At 36.7% G+C, this 16,286-nt stretch overlaps 2 protein-coding genes across 3 annotated transcripts in view; both read right to left on the reverse strand.

Annotated features, from left to right (window-relative positions):
• Positions 1-2,773: 2,773 nt before the first annotated feature.
• On the reverse strand, positions 2,774-6,066 carry gnrh2 (gonadotropin-releasing hormone 2). The gene is made up of 4 exons (XM_027133341.2): positions 5,010-6,066; positions 4,530-4,671; positions 3,494-3,577; positions 2,774-3,012 (listed from the first exon to the last, which is right to left on the reverse strand). Exons 2-4 carry the CDS (start codon positions 4,665-4,667, stop codon positions 2,974-2,976), a joined length of 261 nt encoding a protein of 86 aa, XP_026989142.1. The 5' UTR covers positions 4,668-4,671; positions 5,010-6,066; the 3' UTR covers positions 2,774-2,973.
• Positions 6,067-13,196: 7,130 nt separating this feature from the next.
• Positions 13,197-16,286, reverse strand: part of ptpra (protein tyrosine phosphatase receptor type A) — a 38,933-nt gene continuing 35,843 nt past the window's right edge. For both annotated transcript variants that reach the window (XM_047805597.1, XM_027179450.2), the window contains exon 23: positions 13,197-16,243. In XM_047805597.1, the coding sequence (XP_047661553.1) occupies positions 16,169-16,243 (75 nt within the window). In that variant the 3' untranslated portion in view covers positions 13,197-16,168. The remainder of the gene's footprint in view (positions 16,244-16,286) is intronic.

The following is a 16,286-nucleotide window of genomic DNA, read 5'->3' on the forward strand; positions in this document are numbered from 1 at the left end:
AAACTGCATCATTGAAGACTGGATGTTTTTCTAGTCATCAAATGAATGTATATACCGGTGCTGGTTTCCTGGCTGTACGTTACCATTTTTTATTTTCTCATGAAAACATGATCTAACAGCTGCAACGGATGTAAATTTTTTGGAGAGGTTCAAAACCCTATAGTCAGGAAGGATGAGAGGTGACTGCCAATATATTGTGCTAGAGCAGTGCAAGTTCAGAGAGCTAAAGCACTAATAGCATGTGGTGTAATAGCTTACGAGGCTACCAAGGCTAGCAATTCAGACTGCTCATTTCCCATTCTATATATGACTCTCGAGCACTACAACCTTCTTGAATATTTATTTCATCTTTTTTTGCTTATCTTTAGAAGTGTTGCCAATGATCTTCATTTAAAAAAAACAAACTTGCTACCAAACCAAAAGATTTGAACACACACATTATACACTCACATGGTTTATTACTTCTATCTGGTTGTATATTATTATTTTGCTAGCTAAAAGATTCTAAGAGAGATTCTAACCTATTGAAAGAATAATAAATGTACAGTTGGTGTATACACATGCACATTCAAGCTGTTATTACAGTAAATATAGATAACTGTCAGATATTCTTATCATTGTCAAACATGCGCACACACACACACACACACACACACACACACACGCCCGCAGACGCACACGCACACACACGTATTGTATAAAATTTTCTACTGGTTTTTGGTAGCATCCCAATTATGGACTAGCAGAGAAGTTATGCTAGTCATGAAACACTGTTTTTTTTTTCTTTTCACTGCTGCAAAATTGTGCCCTTTACACCCACAATCTGAATCACTGTACATATTGATGGAAAAAAACAGAACTATAAAATAGTAACACTGCACTGTTGGGAAGAGTTACTGGTCAGAAAATTATGTTTTTATTCAGTTCTGTTTTTGTTCAACTGTAGCGGCAGCTCTGAAGCTCATGCATAATGTACACACTTATACTGAATCCAGACATGGATATGGAAAAAAAAACAAGTACACAATTACAGTATGTGTGGTCTGTGTGTGTGTGTGTGTGTGTGTGTGTGTGTGTGTGTGTGTGTGTGTGTGTGTGCGTGTGTGTGTGTGTGTGCTCTTACTGGAAATTTGTACAGATAAGTCATATGCGAATGTGTAGACAGGTGGGTGAGTACATGAGCGTGGTAGAAGGTGCATTAGATGCTAAAATAGCTTACATTGTGTCCCCAAATTGTCCCAACAATCATTATTGTTCAAAGTAAAAACAGCTTGTAACTAAAACGTTGTGAGCATGTTTAAATGAACATGTTCACATTAACAGTTACATTGTCACACCAGTTGATGTTTTTGCTGTAATGTGATTGCGCCAATCAGCTTTCAAAAACCTCTTCTTTGGTTACATTTTGGTTTGGTTGAATTTCAGTGGAATTTTCTCCTTCTGTTGGTTCCTGTTTTTGGTCTTGTAACACTGACAAAAATTATATCTAATAGATAAATAATGAAAATTATATTTATATCTTTTATATTAGACATATTCCGTGCAATAATTACCTTAACTCTGTATTATTAGTTGTCTTTTACTACAATGGCCTGCATGCTATTGTGCATCATGTCACCCAAAAAGAGGAAATGAAACACACGGCACATTAAAATGAGGTAGATACCCACTGGTCTCCGCCTAGTATCGTGTCTGTGTGTAAGAGCTTAGTACACCGTTAACAGCATAGTACAGCAAATCAGTCAGACCAGTCATGAGTGTGACTGGAAGAGAACACTAATTGTGCACAAAGTGAAAAAACCTATTGACCGAACCTATTGCTGACTGTCAGAACATTACTGTATGTTGAACCAGGAATATTGTTGCCAGCTGTTACGTGTGAGAAGATCCGCATTAAGTGTTAAGAGGAGATCAAACGGAAGTTGTACCTGTGAACGTACTCTACACACAACACAATAATAATGCACTAAAGAAAATTGTAACTGTTTTTTTCCCCAGGACAATTTAAGCAAGTACACCAAACGTATGGCCAAAAGGATGTTGGCATCTGACCACTGAACAAAACCATGCAAAACCATGGGCATGAATATGGAGTTGCTCTTTCCTTTAGCTGTTATAATATACTCCACTTTTTTAAGAAAGCTGTCCACTGGATTGTGTAGTATGGCTGTGGAAATTTGTCAATTCAATGATTCCTGTGAGAAGCACATACCAAAAGTGTTTAGTAAGGTTGAGGCTTTCACTCCAGTCTTACCATATCATGTCAACATCAACCTCACTGTGTGTACAGGAGCATCATCATACTGAAACTAGTTTGGCACAACTTATTTCCTGTAAAAGGAAATTCACCATTTTATTTGTGGCGACAGCTTGTTTACTTCTAGCCTTGTATATTGTACCAGCTCCAACCGGCTTCCGCGCGATGAAGATTTTGAACCTCCACTGAAATGAGGCTGACTCTGAGAATCTTTGAGCAATGTCAATTGTAAAAAGTGCTATACAAATTAACTTGAATTAAATTGAATTATATGATATGAGTGGATGGATTTGATCTTGGTTTTATTTATATATTTATCGAATTTTTTTTTGTAAATTACAAGTTCATGAGTTCAGAGACAATGTACGTTAATCTAGCACAGGCTGAGCTATGATAAATCCTCTGGATTAACAGTAAACCGCAGCAGAAAGAAGAGCACACAAGTTAATATAAGACTTTCACACACAATTCAAATGTAAATGAGTTTCTCAAATACTTCTTTAGAAAGAGACAGAATACCAAAATAAACATTTTATTGAATGATCACATGATGCATCTCATATAGCTGTGTCATACACAAATGACAGAAAGCTTGATGCTAAAACCACATAAACGTAAACACACATGCTCACATCCACAGATTAGAAAGGTATTTGTCCAGATCAGTGGGATGAGCCAAGAAAGAAGCTATGATGCTGTGGTATGATTTGGTGAGGTCACTTCTTCTTTTGGAATTCCCTTGCAAGGGCATCAAGCTATATTGTTGGTTAAAAAAAAAGAAATAAGAAAAGTACTTGCAGGTGTAAAGAAGGTAAATCCACAATGAGACTTGTTTAAATCCACCTCAAGGCCATAACACGATACATAAACAATTAACAAATGCATATTAACATTTTACAAGCGTACAGGTGTAAAGATGAACTGAATCAATCGATCGCAATTATCACAGTGTTAAGAGTCTACATGTGTCACATTTTTAAATAAATATAGTGGAATATTATATAGCTAGAATGGATGCACATTTCACACCTGTAAATGTGTACATACAATTTCGTCTACACTGTATATGCCATTCTGTAACACCGTGGAGCTTCTGTCACTAAAACAAATTCGCTCGCATGTGAAAACATGCCTGGCAATAAAGCTCGTTCTGATTCAGAATATTCAGGTATATTTTAAGTTCACAATTCTATCTGTTCTTAATTGATAAACAAAAAGTGCAGATTGAGTTCTCACCAGGATGCTCTTCAGGACATTGGTTCTCAGTGGCTTCAGATAGCTGCATTCTCCTGCTTCACACAGTTTAATCTCCCCAGATATCTGTCCAAGCAGTGAGAAAAAGATGAAAAGGAAGATGTCGTTAACACTGACAGGGAATGTGCACATTACTGCCCTGACCTTTCACCTAAGTGAATGAGACTGTCCAAGCTAAACAAAGCAAATCTCACTGGTTTTACACTCAGGTCTAAATCAACTCTAAATCAACAGTTATCAACTAACACATATATGTTTATATAGTTTGCTAGTCTTCATGTTATAACTAGAATGAATTGCACTTTTTGACTACATAGTACACAGTTACACAGATACCTTTTTGAGTCTGGTTCCTCTGGTTCCACCGTTGCCTCTGATTGCAAATAAAAAAAAAAAACTCCCTGGGACGATATCAAGAAGGAATTTTCAGAGGAACCAGACTCGAAAAGGTAACTGAGATTTGCTTTGTTTAGCTTGGACAGTCTCATTTACATAATATTTCTTTATCTGGAGCATAAAACAATGATTCAAATGAACATCAGGTTCAAGCTGGCTAACAAAGAAGCATTGTTTGTGTTCGTTAATGTCCTGAAACAACCTTGAGATAGACATTTGTTTCATTTTCTTTCTTGATAATTCTCAAAAACATTACTTTTCATTACGCCTTCACCTTAACATTAACCTATCTAATAAAAGTGTCGTTATATTATAATACTGTAGCATCCTGTAGCAGAGTGATTTCTGTGGATTCATAGGAACATCTGAAAATATTCACATGTACTGTATCCTGATGGGACAAGTTTAATTAAATTATGCACAGAATTAAAAAATTATTATAAAGATTAATATGAGTTTTGCATTAATCTAGCTCAGATGCAATTAGAGAGAGGGGGGAGGGAGAGAGAGAGAAAGAGAGAGAGAGAGAGAGAGAGAGAGAGAGAGAGAGAGAGAGAGAGAGAGAGAGAGAGAGAGAGACAGAGACAGAGACAGAGGCAGAGACAGAGACAGAGATAGAGACCTCTGGCGAGCTGTAAGGGTCGATTTCTCTCTTTCCTCCAGGGTACCAGCCATGAGACCAGTGCTGAGAGACAGATAACTGTGCATGCAGACACAGCAGCAAGGCAGCAAACAGCAACAGCCTGCACACTCTGACCATCACTCTACACACACACACACACACACACACACGAAAAATTCAGTAAGTAATTACTCCGCTGTCATGCGTTTGATATATATGTGTATATATATATATATTAGTTTTTACACTTTTTTTACTGACCAAAATTACAGTTACAGTTATTCTTTAACAGAGTCTCAATCCATAGCACTTAAAAAAATGGTATTAACGGATTTAAAAAGATTTGACCAGATTAAAACTAGAAACAGATGAAATACAAGAGGAAACTAATGGAGGAGAAGATAAGCACTGAGGAGATGCATGCTATTATGTTCTTAAATCAAAATTCAAAACAATGCTAAAATATGTTCCATGTTTTACCTTGTATGATGTGTTTATTCTGATTTAAATCTTCTGAGATGTGCAAGTCTGAGAAGCTCTCGTCTTGGAGTATCAATGCTTGAAACCATCTTCATACTCCTGCTCTCTATTTATACCCAAACACACACACACACACACACACACACACACACACACACACACACACACACACAAACACACATACACACACACACATATACGCACACACACACACACACACACCTGGGTCCGGTCTGAGGGGTTCCGTTGGGACACATAACTTCGGCTCGATTCCAATTATCATCTTCAAACACCCCTGACCCCCTGTGGGATGTTGCCCGTACACACACACACACACACACACACACACACACACACACACACACACACACACACACACACACACACACACACACACACACACACACACACACACACACTCAAACACATACACACAGAGAATGAATGACGTGCGAATGAATGAGGATTTCCATAGGCATGAGTCACTGCAGATATAGGCTTACTAACTATTTCAAAAGGGGATTAGTTTTAAGCCTGGGCCATGAATATAGTTTAGTTCAGAAAACAAAAGACTTTGAGGTAAAGAAAGATCTTGAACATGACAAATAATCTATAGTATAGTAAACAATAATAAATACTAATGCATTTATAAGCACATACATGATAAACTATGATATGTAGGTAAAGGGATTTCTGTCAGAATGATTATAATCACCACTGAGAAGGCTATGATTCGTATCAGCTATTTAAGTAGTTTTATATTAAATAAGAGATAGTTTAAAGTAAAGAGATAAAAATCCACTCGGTGTCTACTGTGTAGAATCTCACGGAATCATCAGTATGTATCATTAATGTTTCAGAAGTGTGCCTGTGCTCTTCTGGCCACCCATAAGACACCTCATTTCCTCTCTGCTGTCCAAGGTGAACTCAGCAGAACGACCTCTGAACTCTGACGAGCACACGGTGACCCAGATGAGACCCGAATCTGAAAACAGTTGTGTGCGCTGTTACAGGGCTGATTAATTCGGCCAGGCGAGACACTGATTGAGTTCCTGTCCCTCAAGCGGTGTTTAAACACACTCGAGGCTTCTGATTGCACTAATCCGCTCAGGGGGGCAGTTTGACACACGCTCACAAAGTCATGAGGTCACAATGATTCACACTTTAAAATCGGCCTCGAGAATCAGTTCAAAATAGACACGTAACATTACACCTGCCAAAATGTACAAGAAAGAGAGACAAACAAGAAAAAGACAAAAATAATCTTATTATTCAATTCACTTCTTTGCATATAGCTTTTAATAACGGACTTTGACTCGTAGCAGCTTTTATGGAAAAAATTCTGAATAAAAACTACAAAGTATTTATTTTTAATAAGCAAGCCAGAGGCGATGGTGCCAAGAAAAAAACTCACTGAGACATACAGTAAACTCGACATAAAAGACATAAAAGGGAACCTATCCTTCTATTCAAACATCCCCCATAAATCATTTTCCTTTGAATGTGTGAGAGCAATTTCATGGAAATGAAGTCATACCTTGACTGCTAGCCACATTTAACCCACCTCCACCTTCCACTTCCACAGCAGAGCGAGCAGAACAGAACTAATATTAATATTCTTACTAATGCTATGTTTTAGTCTAATCTCTACATCTCCTACAGTGTAACTGACAGTCGAGATGTTTGACATGTTCAGCTACTGTAAAACTCGAACTAAATCCATACCACTGGAAGAAACAGACAGACAGAAACATGTTTATTTACATGCTGTTAGGGGACAAGGTTCTACGATGAGGTGGGGTGATGTGAGTCGATGGAAACAACAGCACTTCAGAATTCTTTATTAATCCCCTCAAGCCAAAGACTTTTCACTCAGTATATTTAATGTTAGCCATGGTAACATCCATGAGTTAGTTCCTGTTATCACTGACACGCTCCTTTCTCAGATCATTTATTGATTAAGTTACAAAGTGCTCGTAAATCGAACTGCCTCTCTGGGTATTGGATACGTAATAACTTTATTAGGTGAGACAGTTTTCACAAAAAAGTTAGAAAATTAGTATCCAATTATATATAAACTGGAATAGCAACGTTCTTCATATTGGAGAGAATATTACTGGAGAAATATGCTGTGCTTTTTCCTTACTCCAAAACAGAAAAAAATACATTTCTAGCTAACCCAAATTGTTGGAGAGGGTGTGGCTCACTGGATGTTCTAATATCAGAGGTTTTTGGAAACATTTGAGGCACTTTACCTGGGCAGGGTATTAATGGTTTCCTGGGAAAGGAAGAGCAAGTATATATCTATATAATAATTCTCGCTTCGAGTAAAGAAGCTCTAAGTATGTGGTGGTATAAGCCTCTAAAACATTATTACATTGATGTAAAAAGTATATTTACTATGAATAAAATTTCTATGTGAAATACCAAAAGAATATATTTGTTGATTTTTGGACTAAGTGGATTGAGTATATAACTCCTATTGAACCAAATGTCTTTTTGTTATAGAACCTGTGTTTTATATTTAAGTATTGTGTCGCATCCCCCGTTTCTTTTCTAAGCAGTTTTTATATAAGCTGAAGATAATTTTATGAGATGCATTGATCTGTTTTGGTCATGACAAACGTGTTGCTCAGGAGATTTGTTATCCCTCATTAGGAAATATATTTAACTTAGAAATGTCAACTGCTGTAAAATGTATTTCTATGCAAATCTTAAATAAAAGAAAAAGAAATTAACTTAACACCAATATTTGAACTCCAAGATGTCAGACTATGTTAGACGAAATAAATGTTATTTAAGATGAAATCTAGAGGTTGGGTTATTAAAAATAGTAAGGAACAACTTTCAGACTTTCTTGAGGAAAGGCTATCATGGAAAGGTTAATTTATTTCAGTAATTCAACTGAAATAGTGAAACTCGTGTATTATATAAATTCAGTACACACAAACTGAAGTACTTTAAGTCTTTGGTACTTTTAGTTGTGATGATTTTGGCTCAAATTGAACAAAAACCCAACATAACCCATCTCAAAAAAATAGAATGTGGTGAGATGCCAATCGGCTGATTAACTCGAAACACCTGCAAAGGTTTCTGAAGCCATCAAAATGGTCTCTCAATTTGGTTCACTAGGCTACACAATCTTGCGGAAGACTGTTGTCCACAAGACAATCAAGCCACAAACATCCATTGCCAAACAAGCTGGCTGTTCACAGAGTGCTGCATGTTAAAGCATGTTAAAGCATGTTTAACATCCAAGCATGTTAAAACAAACGTGTGGAAGAAAAAAACGTGTGGAAGAAAAAGATGCACAACCAACTGAGAGAACCACAGCCTTGAGAGGTTTGACAAGCAAAATCGATTCAAGAATTTGGGTGAACTTCACAAGGAATGGACTGAGGCTGGGGTCAAGGCATCAAGAGCCTCCACACACAGACATGTTAAGGAATTTGGCTACCGTTGTTGTATTCCTCTTGTTAAGCCACTCCTGAACCACAGAAAACAGCAGAGGCGTCTTAGCTGGGCTAAGAAGAAGAACTGGACTGTTGACAGGTGATCCAAAGTCCTCTTTTCAGATGAGAGCAAGTTTTGTAATTCATTTGGAAATTAAGATCCTAGAGTCTGGAGGAAGGGTGGGGAAGCTCATAGCCCAAGTTGCATGAAGTCCATGGTTAAGTTTCCACAGTCTATGATGGTTTGTAGTACAATGTCATCTGCTGGTGTTGGTCCAAAAGTCACTGCACCCGTTTACAAGAAATTTTAGAGCACTTCATGCTTCCTTCTGCTGACCAGCTTTTTCAAGATGCTGATCTAATTTTCCAGCAGGATTTGGCACCTGCCCACATTGCCAAAATCACCAAAGGTTGTTTAAATAACCATGGTGCTGGTGTGCTTGATTGGCCAGCAAACTCACCAGACCTGAATCCTAAAGAGAATCTATGGGGTATTGTCAAGAGGAAAATAAGAAACAAGAGATCAAAAAATGCAGATGAGCCGAAGGCCACTGTCAAAGAAACCTGGGCTTCCATACCACTTCAGCAGTGTCACAGACTGATCACCTCAATGCCATGCCGAATGAGGCAGTAATTAAAAGAAAAGGAGCCCCAACCAAGTATTGAGTACATATACAGTAAATGAACATACTTTCCAGAAAGCCAACAATTTACTAAAAAAATTTATTGGTCTTATGAAGTATTCAAATTATTTGAGATTGGTGGGTTTTTGTTAAATGTGAGTCAAAATCATCACAATTAAAAGAACCAAAGACTTAAAATATTTCAGTCTGTGTGTACTGTAAGAAATTACAGAAATTGCACCCAAATTCCACTCCAAGGTACACATCTAAAAAGAGCTCATTCCTAAGAAGTATCATAAGGTAATACGTTTAGGACTCTAAACGTATAAATGTGATTCAATTAGAAATATGGGGACGGCGGCAGGACATTAGGGATCACCACGAACAAAGGGTCTACGTGACCGCGATTACCATTTGAAGTGACCACTTGGTTGATAACCATACCAAGCCAAGGTCTACGTGGCCACGATTACCATTTAAAGTGACCACTTGGGTGCTAGCAATTGTAACAATACCAAGACAAGGTGTACGTGACCATGATTAACATTTAAAGACATCAGCTAGACAACAAGGTGTAGCCCAGCCATTTGGGAGACATTCAGTTCTTACCGTCAATACCCATTCAAAGCGAAACTTTGGGAAACAAAAGGGAAAACTGTATATAAGGTTTGAGCAGAATTTGCTCTGGGTTTGTGTTCTTTTTGACTCTGACGAGCCCAAAGTACATCATGTATTTTTTCACTGCTATGCTGGAATAAACTTCTTGTTCTTCATTAAGATCTTCAACATCATCGTCTTATTTTTACACTACGCATTTTTTTCTTACAGTACTGAATTTATATAATACAAGAGTTTCACTATTTCAGTTGAATTACTTTCTAATTTATTGAGATGCACCTGTATGTTGAAAAATCAGTTCTAAGTGGATAAAAAAAGGTGAAAGGAATACAGCTTATTATTTTTGCCCTTTTTAAGAGATAATTTAAGAGATTTATAAATGTATATCACTGTATGCAAGGATTAAACAAATTTCATGTTTTATGAAAACCGTCTTTAATCATGACGTGTGTACGTTGTGCACTGATGACATTCGTGATGTTATTCACATGTGAGTCACAAAGGCTGAGACCTTTGTGACTCTGACCTAAAGAAAGAGGAAGTAGAAAAAGCACTTACAGTAGATATATTACAGAAGGATTAATGCCTGCGGCCAGATAGGGTCCTGTCTGAATTTTACCAACATATCTGGACGTTATTATACTTTCATTTCTAAAAGAGAAGCAATTACAACTATGATAATGAGCTAATAAGTTAGATAATTAGAGACCTATTAATATGTTAAATACAGACTTAAAGTTGATTATTTTTGTACAAGAAGATTCAAGTCTAGACTAAGATAATTGTTCAAAAATCACAAACCGGCCTTATGAAAAACAGATATAACAAATGCTTCATTTTTGACCAAGATGATCCTAATCAGAAGAGATCCTAATAATCTCTTATCAAGCTCTTATTTTGTTTGATACACACAAATACAAACATTTATAAAGCATCCATCCAAACAAATGTACAAATACCCAGCATATACATTATTGTTCAAAATAATAGCAGTACAATGTGACTAACCAGAATAATCCAGGTTTTTAGTATATTTTTTATTGCTACATGGCAAACAAGTTACCAGAAGGTGCAGTAGATTCTCAGAAAACAAACAAGACCAGCAAACAAGACCCACGCTCTTAAGGCTGTTCAATTGGGCAATTAGCTTAAAGGGGTGTGTTCAAAAAAATAGCAGTGTCTGCCGTTGAACAAGCTCAAAACTATTTTGTACAAACGATTTAGCAATCCTGTGAATCACTAAACTAATATTTAGTTGTATGGCCAGTTTTTTAAAACTGCTTCATATCTGTGTGGAATGGAGTCAACCAACTTGTGGCACCTCTAAGCTGTTACATTTCTTGGTTTTGCTTCAGAAACAGCATTTTTGATATCACCCCACAAGGTCTCGATTGGTTTAGGGTCCGGGATTGGGCTGGCCACTTTGCTCGTTTACTAGGGTGTTTGGGATCATTGTCTTGTAGAAACAGTCATTTCAAAGGCATGACCTCTTCAAGTATTTTGACATATGCAAACTGATCCATGATCCCTGGTATGCGATAAATAGGCCCAACACCGTAGTAGGAGAAACATGCCCATATCATGATGCTTGCACCACAATGCTTCACTGTGTACTGTGGCTTGAATTCAGAGTTTGGGGGTCGTCTCACAAACCATCTGTGGCCCTTGGACCCAAAAAGAACAATTTTACTCTCATCAGTCCACAAAATGGCCAGTTGATGTGTTCTTTGGCAAATTGTAACCTCTTCTGTACATGCCTTTTTAACAGAGGGACTTTGCGGGGGATTCTTGAAAATAGATTAGCTTCACACAGACGTCTTCTAACTGTCACAGTACTTACAGGTAACTACAGACTGTCTTTGATCATCCTGGAGCTGATCATTGGCTGAGCCTTTGCCATTCTGGTTATTCTTCGATCCATTTTGATGGTTGTCTTCCGTTTTCTTCCACGTCTCTCTGGTTTTGCTCTCCATTTTAAGGCATCGGAGATCATTTTAGTTGAACAGCCTATAATTTTTTGCACCTCTCTATAGGTTTTCCCCTTTCCAATCAATTTTATAATCTAAGTACGCTGTTCTAAACAATGTCTTGAACTACCCATTTTCCTCAGGCTTTCAAATGCATGTTCAACAAGTGCTGGCTTCATCATTAAATGGGACCACCTGATTCACACCTGTTTTTTTTTCACAAAATTGATGACCTCAGTTATTGAATACCACACCCCCCTTTCAACTAATTGCCCAATTGCAAAGCCTTACGATCGTGCATATCATGAATGCTGGGTCTTGTTTGTTTTCTGAGAATCTACTGCACCTACTGGTAACTTGTTTGCCATGTAGCAATAAAAAATATTTTTAAAACCTGTATTATTCTGGTTAGTCACATTGTACTGCTATTATTTTGAACAATACCGTACACATTCAAACATTAAGTCATGCTACAGATCCTCTAGAAACTCTCAGATCAGTTAGTGAGGTTTGAATTAAACTCATGACATTAAATGCATAAATAAAACTGAATTAGGGCATAATTTCAAATTTGCAAATTTCATAGTTATTTCTTTCTCAGTACAGAGAAATATCTTGTCTGTGGTAATTGTACCCTACAAATATTGCAGCTAAAATAGAGATTTAAAAACACTAGGCTACTGCTTTAAATATTCACAACACACTGTACACTACTGCCACTTGACTGCTGCCACTCACGAGAATAAAACACTTTACACAACCTGGATATTTAATTTGGAAATGTGTTAAGAAGTCATGATCCTCCCATGTGGCTATTAATCAAATGCTATCAGTATTTCCTCATGGTATTGAGTGAAAAATATCATTTAAACTTTATTATTAATGTGCTTGCTAAAGCACATTCTTATTATAATTATTATTCTCACATTGTCATAATTATTTACACATTACTATTATCATAGTAAATATTAATAAAATTATTATTATTATTATTAAGTCAACCAAATTATAAAATATATTTTGCACATAATTAGAATTATTATTACAGTATTTGATTATCATCATTAATATTTTACAATGTGGTTGAATTCCTAATAATATTTACACATTATTATTAGAATTATTTACACATTATAATACTAATTATCATTAGCATAAGTATTATAATTATTATTAGAAAGTTGACCAAATTGTTTTCTTCATTAAACCCCATCACTGCTTCCTCACCATGGTGCAGCTGCAGATTCCTCCTGACACATGTTAATGAGGTGGGGATTAGTGTCCTGAAACAAGGACAGGCCAGATCTCACAAAAAATGAGACAAATCAATAATCTGCTCTTTTTCTTAAAAAGTGACATCATGAACAACCTGATCCTGTCAAAGAAGGATCTACATTTAGTTTAAAAACAGCAGCCATCCCTTATTAGTGAAAGATAAATTAATGACTAATTATACAGAAATGTTCTTTTGATTTAAATGATAACTTTAAGTACAGAAAGGCAGTTCACTCAGACTCACACCGGTCATAAAATCTCAAGCATTTTTATTAAGTCGGGAACAGTTCCTTGCTTAGAACGTCCATTAACATTATATAATTATATATCATTTATTTTATATATAATTATATACACATTCAGAATTTTGAATAACACTATAAAAACAGATGCAAATTAAAAATAGGATTTTAAGACAATTATAATAATACCAAACTTAAAAAATGGACAAAAATTCTAATACTTTCAAAAAAAAAATGGTCCCAGTACAGTTTATTATACAAGTGTATAAGAATAAAAAAAATAAAATAAGCCAGGCGGTGAACAAGGAATGAAATATAAATAATGTTATGTACAGATGGGAACATTTAGGATGAGGAAAGGAAAAGAATGACAGACAAAGTGGGGAGGAGGAAATAAAATGTCTCAAGTTAAAATAGGGGTCAAATATACATGACCCAATCGACAGAGGCGGAAGGAGAAAAGGGTGGAGGGGTGAAGACGTGTAGGAACAGATGAAGAGCATCACATGTGAATAGCAAGGACATGAAAAGACAGTGTGTTAGAGGGATTTCTCATTCTCGTTTTTTTCTGTATACATTTCTCTTCCTGCAGGTTTTCTCCTCTTCCACAAAATGATGCAACATTCAGAACTTGAAGATGAACAAGATGCCGCTTTCTCAAAGTACTGGAATATTCCACAGTGAGTTCTCACAGATGCTGCCGGACGCCCAGCTAAAAGTAGCTAGAATTTGGAAATCAGTATTGTTTCATGGTGTGAACTGCCGACTGTTAAATCTTATCTGATCTTATTTGGGGTCTCAGATGAAAGCACGACACCAAAAAGATATTTAACACACATCAGCTTAAAAGAATTATTCCTGAAGAGGTGTTAAGTTTGAAATTTCACCACTGAGAAGTTAAAAAACAAAACAGTAACAGTAAAAGCTGAACTTCAGCAAATAGCAAACACACACACATGTAGCAGTGGAGTTATTATATAGGCACTTGCTCAGTGATCCACACCTACAGGAAGGTGGAACTAAAGGGGCGGAGCCTGTTTAAGAAGGGGCAAAAAGTTTGGGTGGGATTATTTACTCAGTGTGTGTATTGGCACAGTGTTTAAGATAAAAAAAAATAAATCCAGCGTCTTTTGTAATGTAATTGCAACAGGATGTGTGAGGGGAAATTGCTTTGGGTGTTTTGGTCACGCACACACTACAGCTCTATAGAGATTAACCTCATACATATATATATACATATATATATATATATATATATATATATATATATATATATATATATATATATATATATATATATATATATATATATATAGTAGAAGAGGAACTTGCCAGAGTTCCTTTACATTAAACCATGCTTTTTGTTTTATTTATTTACTTAGTCTGACATCCTCAGGGTTCACTTACTCATCAGCAGTGTGCAGGCTCTGACTCAGACGTCTATGGAGTTCCTGCACAGCGCTAATCAGACTGAAGCCAGCTGAAAATCAACACTCCTGAACACTGTTAATTCACCTATAGGTGTTCTGTTAGTCGAGGTACAATTACGTGCGTTTGTTGGTTGAGATGTTTGGGGTGTTGGTTTATTCACAGCTGCTCAACAGTGGCCTTTGACCCCTTGCAAAAAGGAATGCAAAAAGAAACAATACCCATTTTGCTGTAACTAGGCAACAGTTTAGATTCCTTTGGTCAACCTCAAAAGCCACGTAAACAAGCAAAGTGATTAGTGTTAAAAAAAATAAAATAAAATAATAATAATAAAAAAGGTTCTTGCTAGTTTTCCATTCGACTGGCTCAGTGGAGTGTTAAAGGACTGCTTCACACACAAGTGCTAATGATAAAATAGTAAGAAGGGCCAGACAGATGGACACGAACAGAACCATGACCTGTCATCACATTCAGTCCTGCTAATCAGTAACAACTTTCTTTCTTTTTTTCTATTTCCTTCATCCTCACTTGCTTGTGCTCTTGCTCATGAGGAGAAATGTCTAAGTCTCTGAAAATGTGTTCAACTCGGAGACACCTAACACTGACTGAACACCAAGTCAGGGCTAATTGTTTATTTATAAGGTTTGGTCTGAGAAGTTAGAAGGTCAAAATATTTTATAGCCACATTCTCTCTGATAACACTTTTAACTGTGTGAAAGCAAAATTGTTTCAATCTTCAAGGCTTGCTAAGAAAAGAAGCACCTGTTCAAACATTTTGGAGAATCACGTGAGTCTCTCTCACAGACTAAATATATTCATCAGAAACAACTAACACTTGCTTGTGCTGAAGGAAAACAGTGCTCAGATATTGAAGAAGTGTTTAAAAAGCAGTTTGAAAGTTTTTCCTGAAGTGACAGACTTAATTAATGTGTTGGTTTCGATCTGGTCCTCCATGAGAACCTGGGATGTAAAGTACCTGATCCCATACACTGCTGCTTGCTCAGGAGGAACAACTCACAGAACTTTCTCCAAAATAAACCTGCTCGATGCTCTGGAGATTTTAAGAAAGCACATAACGTATATAGCTTGTGTTGTGTTACTTGTGTAAGTGAGCCAAAACAGGATCGAGTTGTCGGGTGTCCAGCTCCACAAAGAGGGTAAAAAAGGAGGTGGGGGGAAAGAAAGAGGGTCCAGCTGTTCTCAAAACCAATTTAGAGTCATATAACTATGTTTATATTCATATTCCTGTAAACTACATTAAGAAAAAAAAAAGTTCACACTAAAACTTGCATCTAAAAACAAATAAATGTTGGGGAAGTGTATTTACACTGGCAAAAATATATCAAGACAATACACAAAATTACAAAATACTCAAGAAGGCATGTTTTTTTGTCCTCTTCTGAAAAAATTGCTATCCTGCTCATCCTCTTCTGTCCTTGTTCCCTTTTCTGCGATTGCAGTCAGTCCAGTGCTGAGCTTGCGTGTGTAACACTGTGTGTGTGTGTGTGTGTGTGTGAGAGAGATTCTGTGCACATCGCTCACTCAGTAGGGTCCCTACTTAAAGTTGGCATAGTCGGAGAAGGCATCGATGTATTCCTGGACAACTTTGTAGCAAAATTCATACTGCTCCTGTGTAGAGACAGACAGAGAAGAAATCAGTCAAGCTGCTTCA

This window comes from Tachysurus fulvidraco, chromosome 21 (genome assembly GCF_022655615.1).
Source record: "Tachysurus fulvidraco isolate hzauxx_2018 chromosome 21, HZAU_PFXX_2.0, whole genome shotgun sequence".
In the NCBI taxonomy this organism is placed as follows: Eukaryota; Metazoa; Chordata; class Actinopteri; order Siluriformes; family Bagridae; genus Tachysurus; species Tachysurus fulvidraco.

Excerpts from the sequence above, each read along its gene's own strand:
- gnrh2 (XM_027133341.2), bottom strand. The coding sequence starts at position 4,667 with ATGGTCAGAGTGTGCAGGCTGTTGCTGTTTGCTGCCTTGCTGCTGTGT. Across the intron at positions 3,578-4,529 it reads ACCCTTACAGCTCGCCAGAG|ATATCTGGGGAGATTAAACT; the intron begins GTCTCTATCTCT and ends CTGCTTGGACAG. Across the intron at positions 3,013-3,493 it reads ATGTCCTGAAGAGCATCCTG|CTTGATGCCCTTGCAAGGGA; the intron begins GTGAGAACTCAA and ends CCAACAATATAG.